Source organism: Trifolium pratense, linkage group LG2 (assembly GCF_020283565.1).
Source record: "Trifolium pratense cultivar HEN17-A07 linkage group LG2, ARS_RC_1.1, whole genome shotgun sequence".
Taxonomy (NCBI): Eukaryota; Viridiplantae; Streptophyta; class Magnoliopsida; order Fabales; family Fabaceae; genus Trifolium; species Trifolium pratense.
Window position 1 is genome coordinate 51,865,390 of NC_060060.1, and position 12,286 is coordinate 51,877,675.

At 34.7% G+C, this 12,286-nt stretch overlaps 1 protein-coding gene across 2 annotated transcripts; it reads right to left on the reverse strand.

Moving 5' to 3' along the window:
* Window positions 1–2,714: 2,714 nt before the first annotated feature.
* LOC123907979 (ranBP2-type zinc finger protein At1g67325) lies at window positions 2,715–6,280 on the reverse strand. 2 transcript variants are annotated; one of them, XM_045958464.1, is made up of 10 exons: window positions 6,135–6,280; window positions 5,809–5,854; window positions 5,498–5,613; window positions 5,009–5,285; window positions 4,678–4,748; window positions 3,945–3,999; window positions 3,745–3,854; window positions 3,594–3,618; window positions 3,354–3,505; window positions 2,715–3,083 (listed from the first exon to the last, which is right to left on the reverse strand). In XM_045958464.1, the coding sequence occupies exons 1-10, from the start codon at window positions 6,141–6,143 to the stop codon at window positions 3,081–3,083; spliced, it is 864 nt and encodes a 287-aa protein (XP_045814420.1). In that variant the 5' UTR covers window positions 6,144–6,280; the 3' UTR covers window positions 2,715–3,080. The 2 variants fall into 2 exon arrangements, with proteins under 2 accessions (XP_045814420.1, XP_045814421.1); XM_045958465.1 differs by having other exon boundaries at window positions 3,945–3,996; window positions 6,135–6,279.
* Between the last annotated feature and the right edge of the window lie 6,006 nt (window positions 6,281–12,286).

Here is a 12,286-nt window from a genome sequence, read left to right on the forward strand (position 1 = left end):
TTAGGTTCAATCTGTATCAATTGGTATCAGAGCAAGTTTGATCCTTGGGCGCCGAGACCGAACGGAAAGAATGAACCCTATAAAAGAAAGGGGAAGAATGAACCGTCGGGACGCCGGTTGTTCAGCGGGCGGATTTGTTACCGATTTCCATGTGCAAGTTGTGCTTCATGAACCCAACTTGGAGTCCCACATCGGAAGTAATGAACCCAGTGTGAGGGTTTATATAGGATTGGACAATCCTCCCGTTTGAACCATGGTTTTGAGGTGGAGTTAGGTTCAATCCTTATCAAATGCATCTCACTATATGAAAATCTTGTAAAAAATAATCATATTAATAAATAAACTTTTAACTATTTTAATACAAAATCCCAGTGAGTGATGAGATCAATGAGGACCATAAAAAACATTCCAACCATTTCGTGTCTTTACAATATGTCCTAGACCAAAGCGCAGCTAGCGGCTTCTTTGGAACACGCTGCCAAGTTCTTCATTTCTTCTCAATGGTTCTCTGCTTAAACTTGGTCCAAAAATAGTATAGAAGAGTAATATGTCGAACACTTAATGAATAAATTGAATCTAACTAAGCCCCTTGAATTGATTTACATAAATGAGTTACTCTTAATTTACCAAAATCCATAATCAAATAGTTCGTATGTACCAACTTAAAAAACGAGAATGACTAGTGTGATGATTAGTAAACTCAGGGATTGTATGCATATTTGGAAACTATACGTGTAAAATACAAGTAGAAAATAATTCCTACGAGTAAGTTGCATAATGAATCAATGTAATCGACAAAGGCAGGGCTGACAGCCTACTTGACATTATTGATTATTCAAACTGACCAAAACTCTTCACTAAACTTTCTTGATAGGTTAGTATGTCAGTGCAGATATGGAAACTTCTCAAACACTTATCACTCTCAGTAATGACACAAAAAAGCATTCAAATTGACTCGGTGTAATCGACACGGCTGACAGCATACTTGACATCATTAATCATTTCGAACTGACCAATTTTTTTAGTACATCTTGATAGTCTTATGTCGGTGACGCACAAAAAGGTAAACAAAATAAGAAGGCATGATAGCAGAAACTTCACAAAGATTAGCACTACCGATATTGACCAAACAAAGCACTAGTAAGTAAATTCAGAGACAGTATGCATATTTGGGGACTATGCAGGTAAAATGCAAGTAGAAAATAATTACCAAGAGTGAGTTGCATATTGACTTGATGTATGCCTTTGCCAAAAAACCAAAAAAATGATTTTTTGACACGATTTAAATGACAAGGCTAATAGCCTACTTGACATCATTAATTATTCAAATGGACCAAATTTTTTACTAAATGTTCTTGATAGTTGTAAATCAATGACACACAGATAGGGAAACAAAATAAGGCGTCGAGATAGCAGAAATTTCATGAAGATTAACACTCGCAGTTTTTTGACTCAACAAAGCACAAAGGTAAACCTAGGGGTAAAATGCAAGGGAAGTTTATCATGGGAAAGTTTGAATATTTTCCCACCATGGTGCAGTTAAGTTTTAATCATTAGATTAAATAAATAACACTTATCATAGACCCTCGACACTAGATTTTTTTCTCTAATACAATTTTCACCACCATTCTCTCTCCTCCTCCAAGCCCACTCACGCCCCACCACTACTACCAGCAACACCAAGTCCATTGTCCCAATACCCAATTCAACTTTTCAAAAAAATTAAGAAACCCAATTAGAAGAACGATGTTGTGATAGGTAGTGCTGGGAATCATAATTTTTTTGAAGAGGAATCAGTTGGTAAAGGAAGGAATATAAATGCTTATAGAGAGTAAATTTAGAAGAGATAATAATAATTGATGAATATTTCTATCCATTTCTTTGTACAGAGAGAGCTTAAGAAACTTCTTGTACATGTGATTTTCTCTTCTATGCCTTCGAAAGAAGCTTTTGAGAAGGAACCCATTTTTTTCCTCATTGTCACTGAAACTTTTGGTAGAATATAAAGGAAATTAAGGGAAAAACACAGACAAGGGAATAAGAGAATGACAGTAGGCTTGAATGTTGCTGGTGGTGGTGGGTGAATATGGGCATGGAGGAGATATAATGACAGTGAAGATAGTGTCAAAAAAAGAAGAAAAGAATCAGCGCTGAGAGTCTAGAATAAAAATGTGTTCCTTAGTTGATCTATGGTTAAAAATAACTGCACCATGGTGGGAAAGTATTCAACATTCCCATGTTAAATAATTCCTAAGAGTAACATGATATAATTGACATGACTGACAGCATATTTGACATCATTTATTAGTCAAACTGACCAATTTTTTTACTACTAAACTTTCTTGATAGTTGTATTCCAGTGACACAGATAGGGAAACGAAATAACATAGCGAGATACAAAGATTAGCACTCCCAGTTTTAACCCAATAAAGCACTCACAAAGATCCCCCCCCCCCCCCCCCCAAAAAAAAAAAAACTATCATCAGCAAGGGGTGCTTATATTACATTACATGACCATTAAAAAATCTAGGATTGGCTTAAATGCAAACAACTGTCAACATCAATACCCACACGACACGACATGCATCATCCGCACAACTAACCACAAGCACTGACACGAGAGAAAATGGTTTCTGCAATGCTGATGCATACACCGTAAAAGTGGTAGGATAACAGACACTTCCAACTAGCTAAAACTGAAACGCGGCCCTGAATAAACTAAAAATAATTGGAATCTTCAAATGCTTATGGCATCTATTCCTCTAAAGTTATACTTAAAATGCAGACAGTTCAGAACAAAGAAAACTTTGTTTTTTGAAAGTAACAAAAATGTAACTTAAAACTGGAACCTGCAACAACCTTTCAGCCAGGAAAGCTGGCTGACACGTGCATCATAACAATCCACAAAGACCAAAATACCATCTCAGTTAATACAACAAATTGACACAGATAATGAGAAGGTGGGTGACTTGACAACTTCTTCTACATAGAGGACGACAAGACTGACTGTCAGACACCCAAATTGAGCAATGCTGGATGACAACTCTGGACCTTCTCAACCCTCAAACATGTCCTAGTACTCACTGGAACAGTAAATAAATGCAAATCAAATATAGCAATAGATAGATACAAAGGAAAATCAAATAGGTATAATGTATATTGCAACAAGAGAATCCAAATGACAGGAAGCATAAGAGAAGATTTTCCAAAAAAAAATTCCATTTAAACAGCAACTTCACAACAAGTTTCATTTTGAAAATAATCACTATGTCGCAAAGCTGTTCATGAAAAACCAATTTTTGTTGCAACAATGAGTGAAGTTTCGCAAATTGAAAAGGCTTTACAAAACAAACCTGATCATTTTGATCTGGAGATGATGAGGGAGATTTTTCCGAATCAGCTGGCTTGTCAGCACCACAGTTCTGTCTGTTGCACTTTGTTCGGAACGGGTAATTTATGTTATTACATTTTTCACACTTCCAGCTTCCCTCGGGCATCTTTTGCTCTACATAATATAGAAACAGTATTACCAACTGTTGCATTTGTATCAGACAAGATCGTTAAAAATCAGATAACTATGGAAAGCAACTTACTAGAGTTCTTGTCAGACTTTGAGGCCTGCAGCATAATATTCATATCCAAAAATGTTGAACGTTAGCAACGAATTCTAAGCATTGTTGACTTTTTTCTATGATGAAAAAATGTGACAATCAATCTTTACACAAAGAGATGAAGGCAGCATACCTGAGACCCAGGTTTGGGAGTGTTGCACTTTCTCATGTTACAAACAGTTCTAAATGAGAAATTGACGTTGCCACATTTTGGACATGCCCAATCATTGTCACGAGTTGAATCTGTACATACAAGTGGGGGTTAAAAAAAACTATGCATAAAGAATCTTCTATTGGAACAAAAAAGAATGACACACAATAAATAAAGCATACCGGCTCCCTTTTTCTGAGACTTGTCATCGCGAAAAAATCCTGGCCTAGTGCCCTGCTGAGGCAAGGATTAACTATAAATTCTACTTTGCAACAATAATCATCAAATTGTATATTCAATAAAAGTATTGTGTTTTCAGATTACTAAGGATCAGATATGAAAAACCATATAAGAAATTATGAATGCAAGACTTCATATACACAAAACTTATGGCATGTGATGGTGCAAAAATTAATAGGTTGTTTGTTTTCACAGTGGGTTGGAGATAAGTGGAAGCTACAATTTGTAGTATCTATAAATCACGGCCAAATTTGCATTGGAAGCATTTTGAGTTAGGGAAAAATTTAACCAGACATGCACTAACTAAATATACCTTGATAAGGCCATTGTGACCAACTAGAATGCAAAGGTACGAGTACAGTACAAGTTAAGAATCCCGGATACAGATTTTTTAAAAAATAAATTAAGGTATGGGTACATCAATAAAGGATATACAAACAATAATATTTTAATTATTAGCATACTGGTTCTTCAGAGGAAACCAATAAAACAAGAGTCAAGATATCTACTTTTAACATACTCGTGGTTAATATAAAAAAACATGACCGCAGAGCGTGATGAAGTATTCATCATGCAACGATACAAGAAAGAATGCAGATTAGCTATTTTTTCTTTTCCAAAAAAATCATCCAGGCGAAAGTTTAAAATAATAAAGTTTTATCATTTATCCCATACCATTGCTCCAGGTCCAATAGGGACACCGAGGCCATAGCGATCCAATAGCTGGGGCATGGCATAGATCCCACCTGCCAAAGAATCACCAACAAAAAGTTAAACATAACTGTAAATGTAATAGGAGCATATCTACAAAATATAACATTACAAACGCAAGAGGGGTATTATAACATGAAATCAACAACAATCATTACAATTCCAACCGTCCATTCATTGTTTCCCCTTTAATTGTTTCCTTCATTAATTAAAAGTAATTTAAGTATAATATATTATATATCATTTTTAAGAAATTCAGTTACGTGTATGACAGGAAACGGGAAACAGAACATACCGTTTCCCACCATGGATCCACTTGTGTATGGTACTGGTGCTGATAGATGCAATGGTCTATACGGACTGCCAGCAGAAAGACGACCTCCATAATTGTAGTGATAGGCTGATCCTCCAGAAAATGGAACCTCATAGGGAGGAGGAACAGGTGATCCATTGAATAAAGACGGACCGTATGGTGGGACACCAAGATATATTGAGGGGGGAGGATTGGCGCCTAAATAAGGAGCTGCTGCTGAGTAGGCCTGTGGAGCTTGTAGAGGCTTGACAGCAGGTTTCTGGAAAGAGAACAACGCATACTAAGATAATTGAAACAATAAAGTAGGTTTCAAGGAGAGGATGTGCTGAAATGCTAGGACCAATGCTCATGTCCAACCAAAGAGCATATCTCAAAACTCTTACAAAGTGCATAGCAATTGCATAAAATCATCAGTTAATGCAAATCAAGTATAACATTTATGTTCATCCTTCATCATGGAAGACATATTACCGAATTATGATCAGCGGGCCTCGGTTGGGTGCAGTTACGCATATTGCAGGTTGTCCTAAAAGAGAAATTGACATTACCACAGCTGGGACATGTCCAATCATCTTCCCTGCGACTACCTACAATAAAAAACCAATTAAAATGCATCCGAGAACCGCATGAAATCCCCGTGCCAGAGAGGTGTGCATAAATTGATTACAGTATGTAAAATTAAACAAAACTATAATTCCAATTCCAAATAATAAAAAAAATATGTTGAACTATCCCTAAAACAAGAAACGAAACCAAATAAAAACAATCTAATTGTGACACACCATCAGTCCTGGCACGCTTAACAGCTGAAGAATTTCTGCTATCAACCTGTAAAACCAAAAAGAATAATAAGATTCCAATTTTTCATCTGGTAATTTATTTATTAATAAAGGAAAACAAAAAATTGGACATTAATAAAATTGGTTTATTGAATATAATTAAGAAAAAGTGATAATTGAATCGAATAGAAGAATTATGAAAATTAGGAAGGATGATGATTGACAAAACCCTAATTGAGATCGATTGTGATAGGGTTGAAGAGATTGAAAGTGAAGAAGACGATGGATCGAATGGAATTGGGTAATTAAGTGAAGGAGAGGGAATTTACCTGAGACATGGCTGGGTGGCTGGCGGTGGAGGAGTGAGTGGTGCGACGGAGGGAAAAGCAGAGAGGACAGAGATCCTTTGTTCTTGTTTCTTCTACTTCTCGAGTGGGGGCGGTCACAAAAGCGATTCCCAAAAGGTACCCAAAATAAATAAATAATAGTACTACGTAATAATTTATAAACTTTTTTGGTTAATGATTTTTTTTTTATTAATCTTAATCCTTTAATATTTATAATTTTTTTATCGACTACATCATGCGTTCCTTTTTAAGTAGGGATGTCAACGGGACGAGGAATGTGCGGAGGAAGCCTCTCCGTACCCCATTCGAAGTGCCTGTGGAAGAGATTTTGCCTCCATCCTCGTCTCACGGATATCGAATATTAACAAAATTTCTATATTTTCGATCAAGTATGACGTCATTTTTTTTCCTGCATTTTTCTTTTTAAAAAAATAAAAACAACACATAATGCATTTATAACAAAAAAACATTGCAAAAACATTTGCTACTAATAATCATACAAAACATAATAGCCAAAATATTCCATAATGTATAGTAAAATATGCATAATCATACAAAATTGTATAACCAAAATATGTTTCAAAAAAAAAATCATACAAAAAAATCATAACCAAAATATTTCAAAATTGTTGGAGAAAATAATGGACACACTCCTCGGTTACTTTTTTATTTTTAATAATAATTTCCAAATAATAATAATAATATAGTTAAGTATATATGGACGGATTCGGGGAATCCACGGGGACAGATGCGTCTTTCCCGATCCCCGCCACGAAGTGTCACTGGGGGAGTTTTTACCTCCATCCTCGTCACCACGGGGAAAAAATCTCTGTTTTCAGAGCTCTGAACGGGGTAATCCCCGCGGGGATCCGCTCTAACGGATACAAATTGACATCCCTATTTTTAAGTGTCCGTTTAGAATACTAACATCAAATTAAGAAAGTGTGTTTTTACACATTGTCTTTCTATTATACCATAATTTTAATCCACCAATAAATTCCTATTTTTTGCACACACTTTCTCTTTTCAAATAAATTTAATATATTATGTAAAAAAAAATATATATATTTTATGTACCAAATTTTTTTTTAAAAAAAAAACTTTAGTTTTTCTAAATATATAACATTAATTAGTTTTATTGAAAAACATAAGAGTAATTGATAAATGGTACAATTGACAAATTATACCTTAAAACACCAAATGAACAGTTAAATAGGAACGCCAAGTCCAACTTTCTCCCTAAAATATGGCAATTTCAAGGAGCAATTTGTAACAACATGACGTTTGAGATGTATGTGTATTTATAGGTCAAACCTAGAGTGACAATTTGACTTTGTTAGTGAGGCTGGGGATAGTACCGGTTTAGTACTATGCTATCCTTGCCTTGGTGTGTTTGGTTTGGAAAAGAATGTGGAAGAAAAAAAGTGAAAGAAAAGAAAGTATAAGAAAAGAAAGATAGTAGAAAGTAAGATGATTGTTTTAGTTGTTTGGTATAAGAGAAAGTGGAAGGAAAAATGATAAAAATATTTTATTTTATTGTTTGATTTGATATAAAAAGAAAGAAAATAAATATTCATATTAGCAAAATGACAAAAATGACCTCATAAAAAAAAGTCTCCTTTACAAAGCCCATATAAAAGTTTAATATTCATATTATTATTATTATTATTATTATTATTATTATTATTATTATTATTATTATTATTATTATTATTATTATTATTATTATTATTATTATTATTATTATTATTATTATGCATTATTATTAATTTTATAAAAAAGACAAACATGTGGATGCAATGCAGCACAACTAGGGGTGGACAAGGCCCGAAAAACCGGCCCAACCCACAATGTCCGAAAAAATAAACCGAACTGGGTTGGATCTGGGCGGTTTTCCGGAACTGCGGGTCTGTTTTACGGGTTCTTATGAGTTAATACGGTCGGGTTCGGTTCAATAAAATGGAACCATGGGTAACCGAACCGACACTGTTATTCTGCAGAGACATGCATCAACATTTATTATTCTACAAAGTAGACTGACTTGCTGACTTTTTTGTCTCTCACTTTAGCTTTTTAGTTTCCATTTATTTCAACTTTCAAGACACTAAAACCCACTTGGGGTTGGTCGAGTGGTGTTGGCTTGGGTCCTTGGAGTATGCTCCTCTCAAGGTCTCAGGTTCGATTCCCACTAGTGCCAATTTCGGTGGGCTAAGTCCATACAGAGCAAAAAAAAAACTTTGGCTTTAAATGGGGCCCCCGCAAGTAGGCGGTGGGATTGGTCCCCTTGGAATAGTCGGTCCTAAAGCCGGATACCAAGATTTAAAAAAAAAAAAAACTTTCAAGACACTAATAATTTAATTCCAATTTATCATCAATCAAATTAAATTTATTTTTATCCAACTAAACATGATATTTCCTTCTCTCTCCTCTCTAATTTCTCCTTCTCTCTAAAGTGAAAACAACTTCTTGTTCTCTGTTTTCTTTTTTTGATGATTTCCTGTGAAGCACTCGTACGGCTGTTTTCAAAAAGTACCGGTACCGGGTACTGTAGCGGTACGGGTACGAGTACTGTATGGGTACTGTGCGTACCTGACGCGTACTCTTTTTTTTTTTGCGTTTCGGTACTGTTGCGGTACTTTTCGCGGTACGGTAGACGACTGGACCTTTTTTTTTAATTGTTTACACGTTTTCTTTTGCTTGGCCCAATTTCCAATTTTTCTGAATCATTATAAAACTTAACAATCACAAGTTACAACCCTAATTTTGCAACTCTTTCACCTACCCATGTCTTCTTTGTTGCTCTTCTCTGTCTTTTTTGCTTGTTTGGACTGTGGAGGAAGAAGAAAAAAGTCTTCACTTTTGTACTGTTATCTACTACTTTATTGAAAAATAAAGGTACTACTACTAATTCTTTATATTTTATTCATACTACTAGCTAATACTTTACAGTTTATATTTTATTCTACTGAGTACTAGTCTTAAAAATTTCATACTTTTAAATTATAATATTTAGAATTAGAATAGTGGAGTAGGTAGGCTAATTTTATAATTTTTTTTTTAAGATGTCCTCACAAAGAAACAATAACAGTGGAGTAGGAAATAACACTACACGTTTAACAGATCGGTTTACAAGTGGAACTGGAAGTACTGATAGTGGTAAACCTCTTAAGGCTTATGTGACAGTTGTGCAGGAAAGGATTGAAGGAAACACAATTAATGAAACCTGGACTTGCAACTATTGCAGTGGAACCTATAAGGGTTCTTACTCTAGAGTAAAACATCATTTGTTGCGTGAGAAGAAAAAAGGGATAGCTATATGTACAAAAGTGACAGATGAATATGAGGCTGAGATGAGAGAACTTGAAACCATTGCTACTGAAAAAGCACAGCGAGTACAAGTTCCTTTCCCGAATGGAACAACAAGTTTGAATTCGCCAATTGATACGAGTAAAAGAAGAAGAGGAAGTGATGGACCTTTAGCAAAGACATTTAATAACGAAGCAAGGGACCATCTATCTGCTGAAATAGCTATGCTATTTTATACTGCTGGTTTGCCCTTCAATGTTGCCAAAAATCCTCACTTCGTCAGTGCATTCGCTTATGCAGCAAATACTTCTATCTCGGGTTATGTTCCTCCTAACTATAATTCCCTAAGAACAACCATGTTGCAAAGAGAGAAAAACAATGTAGAGAAACTACTAAAGCCTCTTAAAGACACTTGGTATGAAAAAGGTGTCAGCATAGTTTGAGATGGTTGGACGGATGTCCAAAAAAGACCATTGATTAACTTTATGGCAATTTCGAATGTGACGCTTATGTTTTTGAAGGCTATTGATGGAACAACAGAGTACAAAGACAAACATTATATTGCAAAACTAATTTTGGAAACAATCAGTGATGTGGGAGCACAAAATGTTGTCCATATCATTACTGATAATGCTCCTGTTTGAAAAGCTGCTGGTTCAATTGTTGAAGGTACGTATCCTCATATTTTTTGGTCACCGTGCGTAGTGCACACATTGAATTCGGCTCTAAGAAATATTTGTGCACCAAAACTAGATGATGAAGATGTTTATAGTGAATGTAATTGGATAGCTCTTATTGCTGCTGATGCAAAATTTATTAAGAAATTTATTAGGAACCATTCCATGAGATTTGCTATGTTCAAAAAATTTGTGGATTTGTCGTTTCTTTCTATTTATGAAACAAGATTTGCCTCAGTTATTGTTATGCTTAAGAGATTTAAAACAATTAAGAAAGGTCTCGTGTCTCTTGTAATTAGTGAAGAATGGTCTCACTATAAAGAGGATGATGTTCATACGGTTGCCTCTGTGAAGGAAACAATTTTAAACGATGAATGGTGGGATAAAGTTGATTATATTCTGAAATTTACAGAGCCCATCTATGACATGCTTCGTTCTTGTGATACTGATGAGTCAAATCTTCATCTAGTTTATGAGAAGTGAGATTATATGATTGAACAAGTCAAGTTAGCAATATATAAACATGAGAACAAAGAGTTGACCCAATATTCATCATTTTATGATGTTGTTTATAACATCCTAATTGATAGATGGACTAAAAATCACACACCTCTTCATTGCTTGGCTCATTCTCTCAATCCAAGGTAAATTTTATCTTATTCTACCTTTTCATTTTAAGTTTCAATTATCTTATCTCTCACTTATAATTTTTATTTTGTATAAAAGATACTACTACAAATAGTGGTTGGATCAATCCCCAAACCGAGTTGCGCCGCATAAAGACAATGAAATTTGCACTGGAAGAAAACATTGCTTAAGGAATTACTTTGCAGATGCACGTGAAAGGCTAGAGGCTACTACATAATTTGTTAAATTCTCAAGTGCGGAAGGAGAGCTCGGCCAATTTGATTCATTGCAAGATAGGTGGAACTTGACACCAAAAGAATGGTGGATCACTTATGGCTCCTTAGTCCCTAAACTTCAATCTATTGCATTGAAGCTCCTTTCATAACCAAGTTCTTTATCTTGTGCAGAGAGAAATTGGAGCACATATTCATTTATCCACTCGTTGAAAAGAAACAGGCTGAACCCCAAGAGAGCTGAAGACTTGGTATTTGTTCATACAAATCTACGTCTTCTATCAAGAAACAATAAAAATTATAAAGAATGAGAAACAAAAATGTGGGATATTTGTGGAGATGAATGGAATATGTCTGAAGGAGCTGGTTTGCTTGAAGTTGCAAGTCTTTCTCTTGATAAACCCGACCTGGAAGTTGTTCTTTTTGATGATGTTGATGAGGAAGACACTCTTTAGAGTGTGATTTTTTTCATTCTTGCATAGATCTTAAGTTTTATTTCAAACTAGTAACTTTTTTATTTTGATGTTTTGTCGTTATTTTGTTTCGTTGTCGTTTGAACAATATATTTTAATTAATTAATTATTTTTGGGTAACGTACCCGTACCGTTGTTTTTCGAAAATTGTTGTATTCCGTACCCGTACCGGTACCCGTATTTGTGCAACACAGATGATTTCTACTCTCTTACATTGTTCTTCACTTCTTCTTCTTCTATAATTTATTTTTGCAATATCTGAGACAGCCCTATACAAACATCACTATTTCAATCTTCTTTCTCTTGAATTTAGAAATTCCATGGCCAAGCATTTCTCATCCTCCAACTTTTAGATATGGATTTTGTTACCAAATTCAACGAGATCTCACTCATTATTTAAGATATGCTTTTCATTTTTTTTGCAAATCTGGATCTGTTAAATCTGAATCATATTTTGTTGCTGCATAGAAATACTGTGAATTCAGAAATTTTTCTTTTGTCTCTGATTTTTATTAGAGTTTTTTTGTACACAAAACTTTATTTTTTTATGCGATTTTTTTATTGAGTACTGCTATATCACACAAAGCTTTTCACCTGCGAAATCCACGAACGCACCTACGAGACACTTTTATATTATTATACACCCTTCCACTCCATTTCATATCTATCCTTAATCTCAATCTTTCTCTATCGCACTGCCACAAAGCTTTCCCTTTCCTTTCCCCAACATATCCATCACCTCATGAATACAAAAGAAAGGTTTTTTTTTTTAGAAAAAAATAAATTAAAAAGCGGACATAAATTGAAAACATGAAGCT